Source organism: Salvia miltiorrhiza, chromosome 4 (assembly GCF_028751815.1).
Source record: "Salvia miltiorrhiza cultivar Shanhuang (shh) chromosome 4, IMPLAD_Smil_shh, whole genome shotgun sequence".
In the NCBI taxonomy this organism is placed as follows: Eukaryota; Viridiplantae; Streptophyta; class Magnoliopsida; order Lamiales; family Lamiaceae; genus Salvia; species Salvia miltiorrhiza.
Window position 1 is genome coordinate 38,789,258 of NC_080390.1, and position 14,812 is coordinate 38,804,069.

General features: G+C 44.5%; 1 protein-coding gene across 1 annotated transcript; it reads left to right on the forward strand.

The window, feature by feature from the left end:
* Nucleotides 1–4,483: 4,483 nt before the first annotated feature.
* On the forward strand, nt 4,484–7,272 carry LOC131023415 (uncharacterized). The gene is made up of 3 exons (XM_057952956.1): nt 4,484–5,111; nt 5,265–6,239; nt 6,968–7,272. The coding sequence occupies exons 1-3, from the start codon at nt 4,484–4,486 to the stop codon at nt 7,270–7,272; spliced, it is 1,908 nt and encodes a 635-aa protein (XP_057808939.1).
* Nucleotides 7,273–14,812: the final 7,540 nt, after the last annotated feature.

A 14,812-nucleotide genomic window follows, 5' to 3' on the forward strand; every position in this document is an offset into this window, starting at 1 on the left:
TTCGCTAACAAGTCTCTTGGTTGTTGCTCTGTTTATATCTGTCTTCAGATTTCTTAATTTGGTTATCTTGATAGTCTGTTTCTTCTGCTGGATCCTAATATGAATTCCAAGGGGAAATCTTTGTCGTTTGTACTCCGTTAATTCAGTCTATGCCCTGGGTTTATTTCCCAGTGTATAGAGATATTTTGAGGGGAAATTTATAACGGCTTTTACGCCGGTGCTCTGGATTTCTTATATCGGGAATTTCGGTCACAAGAGATGGATCGATTCATTTTTTATTTGAATTTTTCTCACATCGTTTACGTGTAGGTACTATGGGTTCTTCGGACGCTCACCGCACTCTGGAAAAGGAGTTCGACAACGTTGGGCTTAACTCCGCTGCTCACACTACTGAGGTGCCAACTTCACTGTTCAACGGCATGCAGGGCAGCACCGCCTTCACCACGCCGCCGGGCTTTCACGCTATCTCAGCTACCCCATTGACAGGGCAAAATGTTAACATCCAGAGATCTGCTCTGGTGACACCGGGTTCTGACATGCCAAGCTTGGTCCCCACATCTGGTGGTGGATCGCTAAACTTTGGACTAGCAGAGCAAATGATGGCCCTGCTCAACTACGCTACCATGCGCCAGGCTTTGGGGACTCCCATGTTGTCCACTATCCCCGCCACAACTCCCCTGCTGGGAGGGCTCAACCCACAGGGCACTGAAGCCCCACCTCCCGCTGCTCTGGAGGTAAATAACCCGATAATCAACAAACAGGCTGTGATGCCTGGGGAAATACAGAAGGTCCCTGCTGAGAGGGAATTGGAGAGAAGGCCAGAGGGGAGTCGAGTCAGGCTTAATAGCGTTGTCAGAAGGGAGGGGGTTGATGAGTCTGATAGTCAATCCATTTCTCCCGTGTTCGAGGAGGAGAGGCCGAGGGAGAACGCGCGGTTGAAAAACCAAGTGTCGCAACTAAAACACCAGCTCAAGGACCTGGAGAACTCACTAAGGGAGAAGTCCCAGAGGGACGACAGGGCGCAGAGGTCAGAGAAGTCCCGCAGGGCAGAGAAGTCGTACCGGACAGAGAAATCACACCGGTCAGAGAAGTCACAACAGACCAGGAGATCAGAAGGCAGGGAGCAGGAGTACTCCTCTGGAAAGCAGGACCATAGGGTGCATAAGCGTCATGCCCATGACGCGCCGAAGGAAAGAAGGGAACATGGGAGATACAAGGAGGACGAGAGGGCCAAGACGTCAAGGTTCCACCCCATCAACAACCGCAGTCCTTTTTTCGATGACATCCTGGCGGATACTCTGCCAAGAAGCTACAAACCCATTTCTCTGGACTACGATGGTACCACTGATCCGGAAGTACACCTCAACCGGTTCGAGGGACTCGTTACTCTTCACATGTATACCGAGGGCATCAAGTGCCGTATATTCTCCACCACACTGACTGGACCTGCTCAGCTGTGGTTTGGGACGCTCGCCCCAAATTCCATCCGTTCGTTTGAAGAATTACAAATGCGTTTCCTGAGGCAGTTTGCAAGCTCGCGAAGAGTTGGGAAGTCAGCCCTTTCCCTGATGGATATCAAACAAGACCAGAACGAAACATTGCGGGAGTATACTGCCAGGTTTAATCTCGCTGCTCTGGAGGTGCCAGAAGCGGAATCTCAAATCAAGAATTGTGCCTACGTCAGAGGGCTTAAGCCGGGGCTCTTCTTTGATGAGCTGCAAATCAGACCGGCCAGGGACTTCGACGATATCATGTCTAGACTACCAGGGTATTTACAGTTGGAGGATGTCAGGATGGCAAGGAAAGCTGAAAATGACAAACATAAGGCTAAAAGAGCCGAGGAAGCACCGGAGAGGCAGCGACACCAGGATAGGGCCCCTTTCAGAGGGTTACACCCGAGGGTACCTCCCCCCCAAGTAGAGGGACCACCCCGCCAACAGCGCACTGTGAATGAAGTTACTCATTTCGACGAGTACACCCCTTTGAACAAGCCACAAGAGGAGATCTTCCATCTGATCAAGAATCAAACGTTTTTTAGGGCACCTGGGACTTACAGAGATGGGCAGCCCCAATAGGGACCCAACAACAAACTGTACGAGTATCACAACGCCTATGGGCATTTTACCAAACATTGCGGGCATCTGAAGCATCAGTTGGAATTTTTGGTGCGAGCAGGTAATTTGGATCAATTTATAGCTCGAGGGAACGAAGCCCAAGCACAGAGGCCAGAACAGAGAAATGAGCCCCGACAGGACAGGGGAACAACCGAGACCGAAGGCCAGAGGAAAATCGGGATAATCGTCGAGGAGGAGCAAAGGGTCGGGTACCTCCCTTCCCGTACCGAAGAGAGGTGCACATGATTTTTGGGGAAAATGGGATACCCACATCCAACAGGGCCAAGAAACAAGTTGTACGAGCGGTGAACTTAGGATACTACCCTAAACAAGTTATGGAGATCACAAGCGCGGCAGAAGAGCCAGCTATTACCTTCGGATCCAAGGATCTGAGGACGCTTATGTATCCACACGACGATGCGTTGGTTATCATGGCAGATATAGCCGGTTACATCGTTCATCGTGTTTTCGTAGACTCGGGCAGTGCAGTAAATATCTTGTATTTGGAATGCCTCCAGAACATGGGAGTCGACGCACACATTGAGCCAACAAACGCCCCTTTATTCGGATTTAGGGGGGAAATGGTCATGCCCATAGGCCATAGGTTTCGTGGAGCTATCATTAACTCTCGGCTATGCAGATGCTAGCAAAACCAAGGTAATACGATTCTTGGTAGTGGATATGCCAAAACCATCCTACAATGTGATACTCGGCCGTCCCGCCTTGACGACGTCAGGGCAATAATCTCCATGTTCCACCTAAAAATGAAATTCCCCATCGGAGAGGGAAGAGTGGGAGAAGTCTGGGGTGACCAGAAAGCATCGAAAGCATGCCATGTACAAATGCTTACACATTCCTCGGGTCAAAAAAGGGAAAGAATAACAGAGGGACCGGATACCTGGAAAAATGGAAAGGTGGGCGAAGTAAATGCCCCGGCAGAGGAGCGTCGGGAGCTGGCGGGATAATTGAAAGACAGGGACAGCGTAGAGAAGACCGCCCTGGTCTCCACCAGTGATGTGTGCAATATGATAGAATTGTTCCCCGGGTGAGAGGGCTTTCAGACCAAGATAGGGTCTTCCATGGATGAGCAAACTACAGAGAAACTGACCAATTGCCTCCGAAGAATCGCGGATGTGTTTGCCTTTAGCACAGCCGATTTGAAGGGAATAGATAGAGGGTTGGAGGAACATTGCCTTAATGTGGATCCGAAGGTTAAGCCAGTAAAACAAAGAACAAGGCATTTCGGTGCCGAGAAGGACGCCGCGATCAGGGAACAGGTTCAAGGGCTGTTGGATGCCGGGCATATTGAGGAAGTCCAATATCCAGAGTGGATATCAAATGCTGTGATGGTAGCAAAAAAGACGAACACATGGCGGATGTGTGTGGACTATAGAGATTTGAATGCTGCTTGCCCAAAGGACCACTATCCTCTGCCGAGGATTGATCAGTTAGTTGATTCTACTTCCGGTTGCGCGCTCCTGTCAATGATGGATGCGTACCAGGGTTATCATCAAGTTAAAATGAACAGAGGGGACATTGCTAAGACGGCTTTCGCCGTCTGTTGTGGGGTTTATGGCTGGAAGAGCATGCCATTTGGCTTAAAGAATGCAGGGGCCACATACCAGAGAATGATGGAAAAAAAATTTAAGGAACAACTCACAAAGAATATCTCAGTTTATGTGGATGATATGCTTGTACGCAGTATCAGAGCAGAGGACCATGTCTTTGACCTGGAGGAGGTTTTTACGGTGATCAAAAAACACCGGCTCATGCTCAACCCAGCAAAGTGCACTTTTGGGGTCACCACAGGGAAGTTCCTGGGATACAAGCTTACCCCCGCAGGGATTGAGGTCAATGCAGAAAAGGTTAAGGCTATCATGGAAATGACACCACCCAGAGGGATCAAAGAAGTACAAACCCTGAACGGGCGTATCACTGCTCTGAGCAGGTTCATCTCGCGGTCGGCAGAGCGCAGCATGCCATTCTTCAAAATCTTAAGGAAGGGGACCAAATTTCTATGGACAGCGGAATGTCGAGCGGCATTTGAGGATCTCAAAGCATATCTGGCGAAGCTCCCAACTCTAACCAAGCCAGTCCCGGGAGAAACATTGTATCTATACATAGCGGTGAGGGAGGAATCGGTTAGCTCGGTGCTTATCAGATAAGAGGGAAATCATCAGAGGCCGATCTATTTTGTCAGCAGAATCATCCAGGGTCCCGAGTTGAACTAAACAGAAATCAAAAAGGCTGCTCTGGCGGTCATGGTCACAGCAAGAAAGTTGAGGCCCTATTTCTTATCACATCGGGTAGTGGTGCGCACTGCTCTACCTTTCAGACAAGTGTTGGGACGACCGGATTTGTCAGGGAGAATGGTCAAGTGGGCCGTGGAGTTGGGGGAGTACGACGTGGAGTATGAGCCGAGAACGGTAATTAAAGCACAAGCTCTGGCGGATTTCATCCAAGAAACCACTCGCCGACCTATGCAAGAATTTTGGGTCGCCTTTGTTGATGGATCAGTTACAAAGGAAGGGTGTGGAATTGGGGTGTACATCATTTCACCAGGATATGGGATATATCAGTTCGCTATCAAATTCACCTGCCGGATGTCCTATAACGAGGCCGAGTATGAGGCTGTGGTCAGAGGGGCACACATTCTGTTAGAGCTGAAGGTTGAATGTGTTATCATCAGGACCGATTCCCAACTAGTGGCTCAACAACTGTCAGGGGCCTATCATGTCAAAGACCAGCGGATGAAAGCGTATCACTGCAAAATCAGCGAAATGAAACAAAAGTTCATGAAATTCAAAATCGAACAGATTTCCCGGGAAGATAACACAAAGGCAGACCTACTGGCGCGCATGGCTAGCACGGTAGAACAGACATGGAGTGACGAGATCATATTGCTCTGTGATACCAGAGAAATGGGGACTTCACAGGTTTTTTCAGTGGAAATCAGGGATGATTGGAGGGCTCCAATTATACATTTTCTCAAGACAGGTGAACGGCTGAGCAAGGAATCTAATCAGAGGGCCCGATACGAGAATTATTGTTTAATCAATGATCAACTCTACAAGCGATCTTTTACCCAACCCTTGTTAAAATGTTTATCTCCAGAAGAGGCTAATTTTGCTTTGAAAGAAATTCATGCAGGTTGCTGTGGTGGTCACACGGGATTCCGTGATCTCGTACGAAAAATCATTCGGGCAGGGTTCTATTGGCCTAACATCAACAAAGATGCCAGGGAGTTCGTCCGCAAATGCGAGGCTTGCCAGAGACATGCTGGGAGAATCAACGTCCCGGGGGAAACCATGGGAGTCATGTATGCTGCATGCCCATTTGACAAGTGGGGCATAGATATCGTTGGGAAGTTGCCCACGGCACCAGGGGGCAAATGTTTCCTCATAGTGGCAGTGGATTACTTCTCCAAATGGGTCGAAGCCGAGGCTGTGGGGAAGATCGACGAAGTGACAGTGGAACGGTTCATTTGGCGGAACATATGTTGCAGATTTGGCGTCCCAAGGATCATTGTGTCAGACAATGGAACCCAGTTTACAGGGCAGAGAATTGCGGATTTCTGTGACAGAATGGACATCACCCAGCGTTTCGTGTCCGTAGCTCATCCTCAAGCGAATGGGCAAGTGGAGCTAGCAAACAGATCAATTTGCGAAGGCATCAAAAAGCGCCTGAATCAGAGCAGAGGGAAATGGGTCGAGGAGTTGGACACCGTCCTTTGGGCCTACCGAACTAGCCCAAAGACAACAACCGGCGAGGCACCTTTCACCCTGGTATACGGTTCTAATGCAGTAATACCAGCGGAGGCCAGATTGGAGTCATATCGCATCACTACCTACGATACAGAGCACAATTCCGAACTCCGAAAAACAGAGCTCGATCTTGTGGAGGCACAGAGGGAAGAAGCTCAAGTCAGAGCAGCGAAATACAAAAGCATCATCAAGGCAGGATACGACAAGAGGGTCAGAGCAAGGAAGCTAGCTAAGGGCGACTTAGTCCTCAAGAGAGCCGACGCACTGAAGCCAGTGGGCAAATTTGAACCCAATTGGGAGGGCCCCTTCATCATCATCGAGGTCCTGGGCGGCGGAGCGTACACTCTGTCGGATCCAGATGGCAGAGCTCTCCCCAGACCATGGAACATCAATACTTTGAAAAAGTTCTATGTGTAATGTTGCTTAGATGACACGACAACTTGTAGACCGAATACTCTTTTTTCCCACAGGGGTTTTAACGAGGTTCGGGGCCATGATATCAATAAAATCGGATACGTGGTTCTAGGGAATTCCCTGGTGTTGACTCATTTATTTTAATTATTGCTTTTCACGTTGCATATTACACCTAACATGTTCATGCAGAGCATTGCACATGTCACCAGAGGGGGGAGTAGGGTGTATACCCATAGTCCACAATTTACAAATTGCTGCTTAGCAAGTCAAGGGAAAACGAAGGCAAAATTGCTTCTTAGCAAATCAAGGGAAAAACAAACATCAAGGGCAGACCAGATGAATCATTTTAACCGTAAGCCACGAAAGTTGGTTGTACCCCCAGGGTCTTCCATGCTCCGTGCAGGGGGTTACTGTTTAACCGTAAGCCACGAAAGTTGGTTGCACCCCCAGGGTCTTCCATGCTCCGTGCAGGGTGTTACTGTTCAATCGTAAGCCGCGAAAGTTGGTTGCACCCCCCGGGTCTTCCATGCTCCGGGTAGAGGGTTACTATTCAATCGTAAGCCGCGAAAGTTGGTTGCACCCCTCGGGTCTTCCATGCTCCGCGCAGAGGATTACTGTTCAATCGTAAGCCGCGAAAGTTGGTTGCACCCTCCGGATCTTCCATGCTCCGCGCAGAGAGGGGAAGCAGCAGCGAGAGGAAGCAGCGAGGGGAAGCAGCGAGGGGAGGCAGCGAAGGGAGCAATAAAGGGATGGCCCTGAAGAAGGAGTCAGAGAAATCCCAGAAGGAAATACCAGAGAAATGCTCAGAGCAGTCACAGAGGGCCGAACCAAAGACGTTCCCGGCAGAGGAAATCAGAAGAATCACTCAGATGAATCATTCAGAAGGATCATTCAAAAGCATCAACCAGAAAGCACAGTCAGGGAAGCTACTCAGAGGAAAACTCGACCAGAGGAATCACAAACACTTCAACAAAAAATAAAAATCTTATCCTACTTCACAAAAACATACATCATAAGCTCGAGGTCCGGGAATGCAAGCTCAACACCAATAAATAGCAGAAAAACACAAAGCACGAAGGAAGGCAGAACCAGCGTGGAAATTTAAAGGCAAGACAAGTGATGAAGAAATTTCATTTACAAGTGCCAAAATGGCAGATTATACATCAAGGGCCAAAATAAGTGTTAAGTTTTTACAAGCTAAAGAGTTACAAAATAGTGATGAAGACAGAAAAAGGGAGATCAGGGCCATCAGGAGGGAGGGGCAGAAGAGTCTGGAGTAGGGACAGTGGAGACCGAGGCAGAAGAGTCTGGAGCAGGGACAGTGGAAACCGGGGCAGAAGAATCTGGAGCAGGGACCGAAGAGACCGGAGCAGAGGCGACAGCTGCAAGGACCCGGCTAGAGGAGGCTCTCTCCGCAAGCACCGGCAACGTGCCGGTATCCTTCACCTTGGGGAGACGGGCTTCCACATCCAGTAGCTTCAAAGCTTCTTGCACATATGATGTTTCATCTCTGTACATGGCAAAAAGCTGATCCACCGCGGAGGAAGAGGAAGCAGGATTCTCGAAGGCTGAGGCTTTGAAACCGGAGGGCAGGGGAGACTCCATGCTATACTGTGAAAACCCTCGGGTGCTGCTAGCAGCTGGACCTCGCAGCCGGTTCACGAACCTTACCAGGGAAGCACAGAAGGCAGGCTTGTACACCGGAGCAGCAGGCACCGAGTCAGAGCCGACCCCAAAGGCAAAATAGGGAAGGGCCTTCTCCAACACCAGATACAACCATTCCGGCTTCTGGGGGGAATCAGCAGTGATCCCCAGCAGCTGGTTCAGGTCCTCATCCTTGATGTTCTCCATCAAGGCCGGCAGGTCCAGGGCAGCAATCTGCTCCGGGGCCACCCCGCCATCTCCAACGCCTTTGTTGCGGTCTGTTTTATCACGTAGGCGAAGATGGACCCGAAGCCTTCCAGGTAATCCGGAGTCCGCTGGAAGACTGCCAAGGTACCCTCCAGCATCATACCCAGGAAATGTTGGCCCTGGGGAGACAAGAAATACTCCAGGCGCTGGTCCCGGGCTCCCATGACATAGCCGCGGTTCTGAGCATCCGTACAGATCGTCTTCCAGCCACGTTTGGCCTCCTTGTACTCCTCGTCGTACCTCGCCTTGAATCTAGCGAGGCTCTCATGACCCTCCTTCGTGGCCCTCGCCAGCTCAGAGGCCAAGGAGGCCTTCTCCACTTCTGCTTGCGCAAGCTTGGCCCGCAGCTCGGCGACTTCCGCCTCTGCCTTGCTGAACCGCTCCACGGTGCCAGCAACTTGCTCGTCGCGCTTCTCTATCCGTTTCCTCTCTGCCTCTAACTCATTCTCCAGTGCACCGTAGCCATCGATGCACTGGATCACCTCTCCAACCTGGGATTCCAGCTGCAAAGAAATGATGGGAAATAGTCAGAACAGAGAAATCAAAAGGTCAGTAACATAAAATATTCAAACATGTATTGAATAGTGCAGGGTACCTGAAGCACCAGTCGGCTAAGTGAGTTGGCCAACGCAGCCTTCTTTATCTTCTGCATGGCCTCTTTGTCCTTATGGTGGATGTGGGAGAGTAGGGTGTTGACAAAATTGCGCCCCTTTAGGGACGAGATTGGTTTGGGGCCCGGAGCCTCCGATTCCTCTGCAGGCAAGGCCAATGCCTTGCCCCTTTCAGCATCCACGGAGCCTGCTGCCTCCGTTTCACTTGCCGATCCGACTTCGGGGTCCACGAGCCTGCTGCCTTTCGGTAGTTTCTCCTTGCGCCGCCTCTCTGCAAGGGCCAGAGTAGCAGCTTTTCTCTTCCTTTGGATTAAGCGGGAGTCGGGAGTGGGAACGGTGTGGAGCGCCTGGGAGAGAGGCACATCGTCATCCAAATCCACCACCTCAGCGGCAGATTGTCTCCCAGTCTGGCCAGAGCCAGATCCTCCGGCCCTCTGGCTGTCCGGGCTAAAGGCAAGCAGCACGCCCATATCATTCCCCTTGCCCGGGGGAAAATGTTGTGTGGGAGTGGTCTCCCTGGCACAATAGGTATCAGTCCGGAGACGTCTACCCCAGAGTCCACGGGCTGACCAGAGCCCTGTCCCTCCTCGCCAGAGGGACGGCCAGACGAGAGATCGGCCCTGCACTTGTTCCTCCACGACATCCCTGCAAGCAAATATAGCTTTATCAACAAAAGCAAGGTAACAGATAATTTTGACAATAATTACTAATGCCTATTTTACCTATAGATACAGAAGGGTACAGGGGAAATAGCCCGGTGGCAGCTAAGGCCGATTTATCCTCGGTTAGCTTCTTACAGGAGAAGGGAGCATCTTCATTAAGGGAGTTAAGGAAATTAAGTATGTTCAGGTCAAAATCAGAGGGCTTCTCTTGAGTAGGAGGTTTATATGTGGTTCGGGACTCGTGCCACTGCAGCTCTTGGGCATCATACTGACGCCAGGAGCCTTGGTTGATTTTTACATAACAGTAACGGGATATGAATCCCTTATCATGGGAATTGAGGGAGTTGAGGAAGGAGGTAGGGTAGGTCTTGCGGGCGGCAAAGCTGTATAGGGGGTGGCCCTGCCACCTGATGGTTTGAGTTTGAATAAACAGTTTAGCAGTATCTTGGACACCATAAGCTGTGCAGAGGATGTGAAAAGCAAACAACCACTGAATATCGGAGGGAAGTACTTGGAAGAAGGGGATATGGAAATGGTTGCAGATTTCCACTAAGAGGGGAGGAGGGGGAAGTCTCAAGCCAGTATCCACCTGGGCTTGGAAGAGGGGAATTTTGTTCGCGTTAAGTTTGGTAAAAGGCACCGAAGCCTTGGAATAAGGCTCGAAGGTCAAGCCTTCCGGGCGTCTGCACCTATCAAACATCTTATGCATCGCCGCCACACCCAGGCGGGACGGAGAAATAGTCTTGGGGGATCTGGGAGCGGAGGGTTGGGGCTCAGTCGAGGCCGGGGAATCATGGGGTGAACCAGGGTTGGAAGAAGATGGAGAGTTGATCGGAGAAGCCACGGGAGATGGAGAAGGGGAAGGGGAAAAGTTGGGTTGGGCAATGGGGGAGGAGGAGGCCATGATCGTAAAAATTAAAAAACCTAGGGTTCACGCTCAATCAGAGCACCAACACAGCAGACAACCTATCAACGACAAAATATAAGCACCAGGAAAGGAATATGCAAGTTACCTAAGTCAAGTAAGATCGATGGAAAAGACTGGAACGGAGGGGTTATGATATACGCCGGAACCGAGAACAAGGAATCGCCGGAAATCGCAGTCGAAGGAATTTAGAAAAATCGGAGAAGGTGAATAGTGGAAAGTAAAAATTCGAATCGACTAAGTAAAACGTACGCGGGTAACTACCAACACGCGGGATGAATGACACGTGGCCTCAGGGGAATAATCAACGGCCAAGAATTTCTACAAAAAGACGAAAGGACGCGAAGAGTAAAAAGTAACCTCGAAATACGGGAAAGTACACTGTGAAGGGACAGGCAGTTAATGCGAATGACGTCAGCCACGCGGGTGATTACTCTGACTAGGTTACTCTGTGCCAGAGCGAACTAGTCAGACCAGAGGGGGGAGTAGTTGATGAGGAGTAATATGTGCAGAGCAGAGAAATTATGTAAGCCAGAGAAACGGGCTCTCGTAGAGAAGTCAGAGGGATGGACTTTATCAGAGGAACGACCTACACCAGAGAAGCCGCTCTCGCCAGAGGAATCACCAGAAACGCGATAGAATCTCCCGCGTAAGGATAATTTTACTATTATGCCCTTATCCACGCAAGGCGCATGCTCCAGTGATGAATTTACCATTTTACCCTTTACGTGTAATCTATAAATAGCTACCTACGTGCACTTTGTAATCTTACGTTATTCTTACTCTTAATACTACAGCAGTTTTCTCTCGAGCTCTCAATCTTACTTTTCTCTCTCGATCTTCAAGCAACACTAGGTATAATTCATAGTTTTACAATATTTCACCGATAAAATCCATAGCCACTCAATCGTACTTCACCAATAAGGAAATACATAAATATGCATAACGTTACACACAAATATGCGTAACATTATTCGACAGCGAGAGACACCAGATGGTTTGCATACTGATATGATCTCATGCATATTTCTATCCAACATTATGTATATTTGGGTTTATGTTTATGCATATTGGTATACAAATTACAATTAATTATATGCATAATTTTGATGACGGCTGCGGGAGAAAAATGAATTTTCGGTAATATATATATATATATATATATATATATATATATATATATATAGGGAGAGGTTCAAATAAGAACCACTAATAAAATAAGAACGGAGAACCATTTTAAGCCATTCGATCATCAAGATCTACGGTGGATGCATCATCTTGGTGGATGGATGCAGATGCTGGGTTCGAATCCTGAAGGGAGCAAAAAATTATTTTTTTCGGATGCATTAAATTTAATAGCGGATGCATTAATTTGTATAGCAGATGCAGTAATTTTATTGGTTCTTATGTTCTCACGATAATTGTGGTTCTCACTATAACCGCACCCTATATATATATATATATATATATATAATAGGAACCATTTTCAGCCCTTAGATCATCAAGATCTACGGTTGATTCATCACCTTGTTGGATGAATTCATGGTCCTGAGTTCGAATCTTATAGGTAGCAAAAAAATATTTTTCGCAATTCATACCTTTATACAGTGAATTCATACGTGTTCTACATAAAATTCAAACATTTTTGCTGATTTGTAGTTTTTATTTTAAGAGTTGTTTTTACTGTAGCTCTTCCATATATATATATATATATATATATATATATAGGGGGCCGCTCCAATGAGACCCCCTAATTTTAGTGAGATCTAGGGCACAATCTGGTGCGTTTATTTTATCAATCATATGGCTGATATTGTATCTGGAGGGTGATTTTTTTTCGCAGGGTTCGAATCCTGAAGGGAGCATAATATTTTAAATTTTGTTATTCATCAGTATATACTGCATTGTTCATCAGTATATACGGCCTTGTTAATCAGTATATATGTCTTATTCATTACGAATTTTTTAAATTTTATTTTTCATCAGTATATACATTTTGTTCATTAGATATACGTTTTGTTCATTAGTATTATATGTCTTATTCATTGTACTCATGTTACACGAAAAATAAGGTGTCTCACTGGAGCGCGCCCATATATATATATATATATATATATATATATATATATATATATATATATATATATGAGGGAGGGCTAAAATAAGTACACTTCTTAAGATATAAAATAAGAATAATTTTTTAGCCCTTAGATCATCAAGATCTACGGTTGATTCATCATCCTGTTGGATGAATTCATGATCCTGAGTTCGAATCCCAAAGATAGCAAAAATTTATTTTTCGCAATCCATGCCTTTATGTAGCGAATTTATACGTTTTCTACATAAAATTCATATATTTCCGTGTTTTTTGCCTTAGAAAGCTTTGAAAGGTCTTGTGAGGCTGCAACCACGTGGCCTCATTGTGTGGTCCAAATTTGGACTTATATACTCTGAGGGGAGTTGATACTACATGATCTCATCTCTATATATTATAGTATATGTAATAGATATGCATGTGAGTGACTTATTTGATAATATAATAGATATCTATTGTAATTTTAAAACAATAAATAAATAATTGTAATAAATACAAAATTATTAATCTAATCTATTTATGGCGGCCATAATTATAGCCATTTAGCACTACTCTTTCACTAAATGGCATATTTGGTATACGCAGATATTTATTTTGTACATATTATTTAACTGGTGTGTGTTTATTTAATTGTCACTAGCATTTGCATCACATGCAATGCACGAGAAAATATTTTTTATTTTTATATTTATATAAAATTAATACTAATTCAATTATTATACTTATAAATATAATAAAAAAAATTAATTTTGATTGAATATATTTGAATTGAATATTGAAAAAAAAAATCACTATTATAAAATTTGATATTATGAAAAAACAAAAAATAAAAAATTAAGTTAAAAAAATTAAAAATAAAATACTAATTAAAAAGAATTAAAAATATATTTATTCAAAATAGATGAGAGATGAGAGAGAAATTTATAAAACTTTAATATTTAAACAAATTTAATTTTTACATTTTAAATCAAATATATTCATAAAATATATTATATTAAAGCTCTTATCGTGATCTTTAATTTGATATGCATATTAAATATTTTATAATTAATCGAATTTCACAAGTTTGGAAAGAAATGTAACAACAATTTAGAAGTTAAAGAAAATGAAAGTAAAAAGAAAAATATATAGTTTAAACATAAACGTTTAATTTTATTATAACTACAAAATTGCCACTCAATCTTGAAATTAATTTAAAATTGATTTCAAATTGGAAACTCTTTTTTTAATATAGTATAAATACATATATGAGACTTAAATTCTAATTTTGACAATTAGTTGTGGTTTGAATTTAGATTCATTATGTGGTTTTGAATTTGAATGTTTGATCGATAATTTATATTGTCCTGAATAATTGATTCTATTTTCCCCTACATGTGTATATATTAATACCCAAACATGTTTAAACATAATACTCCCTCCGTCCCTCGAATAAGTTCCTCTTTTTCCTTTTTGGGACGTCCCCCAAATAAGTTCCTCTTTCTTTCTTTCTATTTTTGGACAACTACCACACCACTAATAATACTTTATTTATTCTTACTTTTCACTTTTTCACCACTCCCAATACTAATTATAACACTTTTTCACCTTTTCACCACTCTCAATACTAATTATAATATATTTTTCTCCACTGTCAATACACTTTACTACTTTTCCTTAAAACCCGTGCCGTCCCCAAAGAGGAACTTATTTTGGGGACGGAGGGAGTATATAAAAAAATGACGAATTAATAATGAAAATATGATTGATCAATGACATAAGTCAAACTAAGATTAACAACAATTATCGATGAAAATATATTGTCGTAAGTTAACGATATAAAATAATAGTCGTTTAATTGATAACAAAAATATAGTTGTAAAATGAGATAACGAATCAATGACGGAAATTTTCGTCGTTAACGTCCTCTTTCATGATAATAGTAACAATGCCCTAAAACTCTTATCAATCGATCGTTAAAATAATTAATGATGAAAATTTAAATTTTAACATCATTTTTTTTGTAGTGTACATTATTCTAGATTAATATGCATTTTATAAAAAAAAATTGCTACCAGTTTAAAATCTTATCACGAAAAGTTGTTTTGTGAACCTTATCATAAATAAGTAATCATAATATAACTACAATCAACTAATCAAGCAAAAAACAACTAATTATTAAAGCAATGGGGGTGTCATTGAACTCTAACTCCAAAGTAAGCATCATTAGTATCCATGTGACCCATATGGATTCCTTCACATATTGTATTTCTCGTATTTCTTGATGATGTTTTAGGCCACAATTTTCTTTATTCAAAACCCATATTATTACTCCAA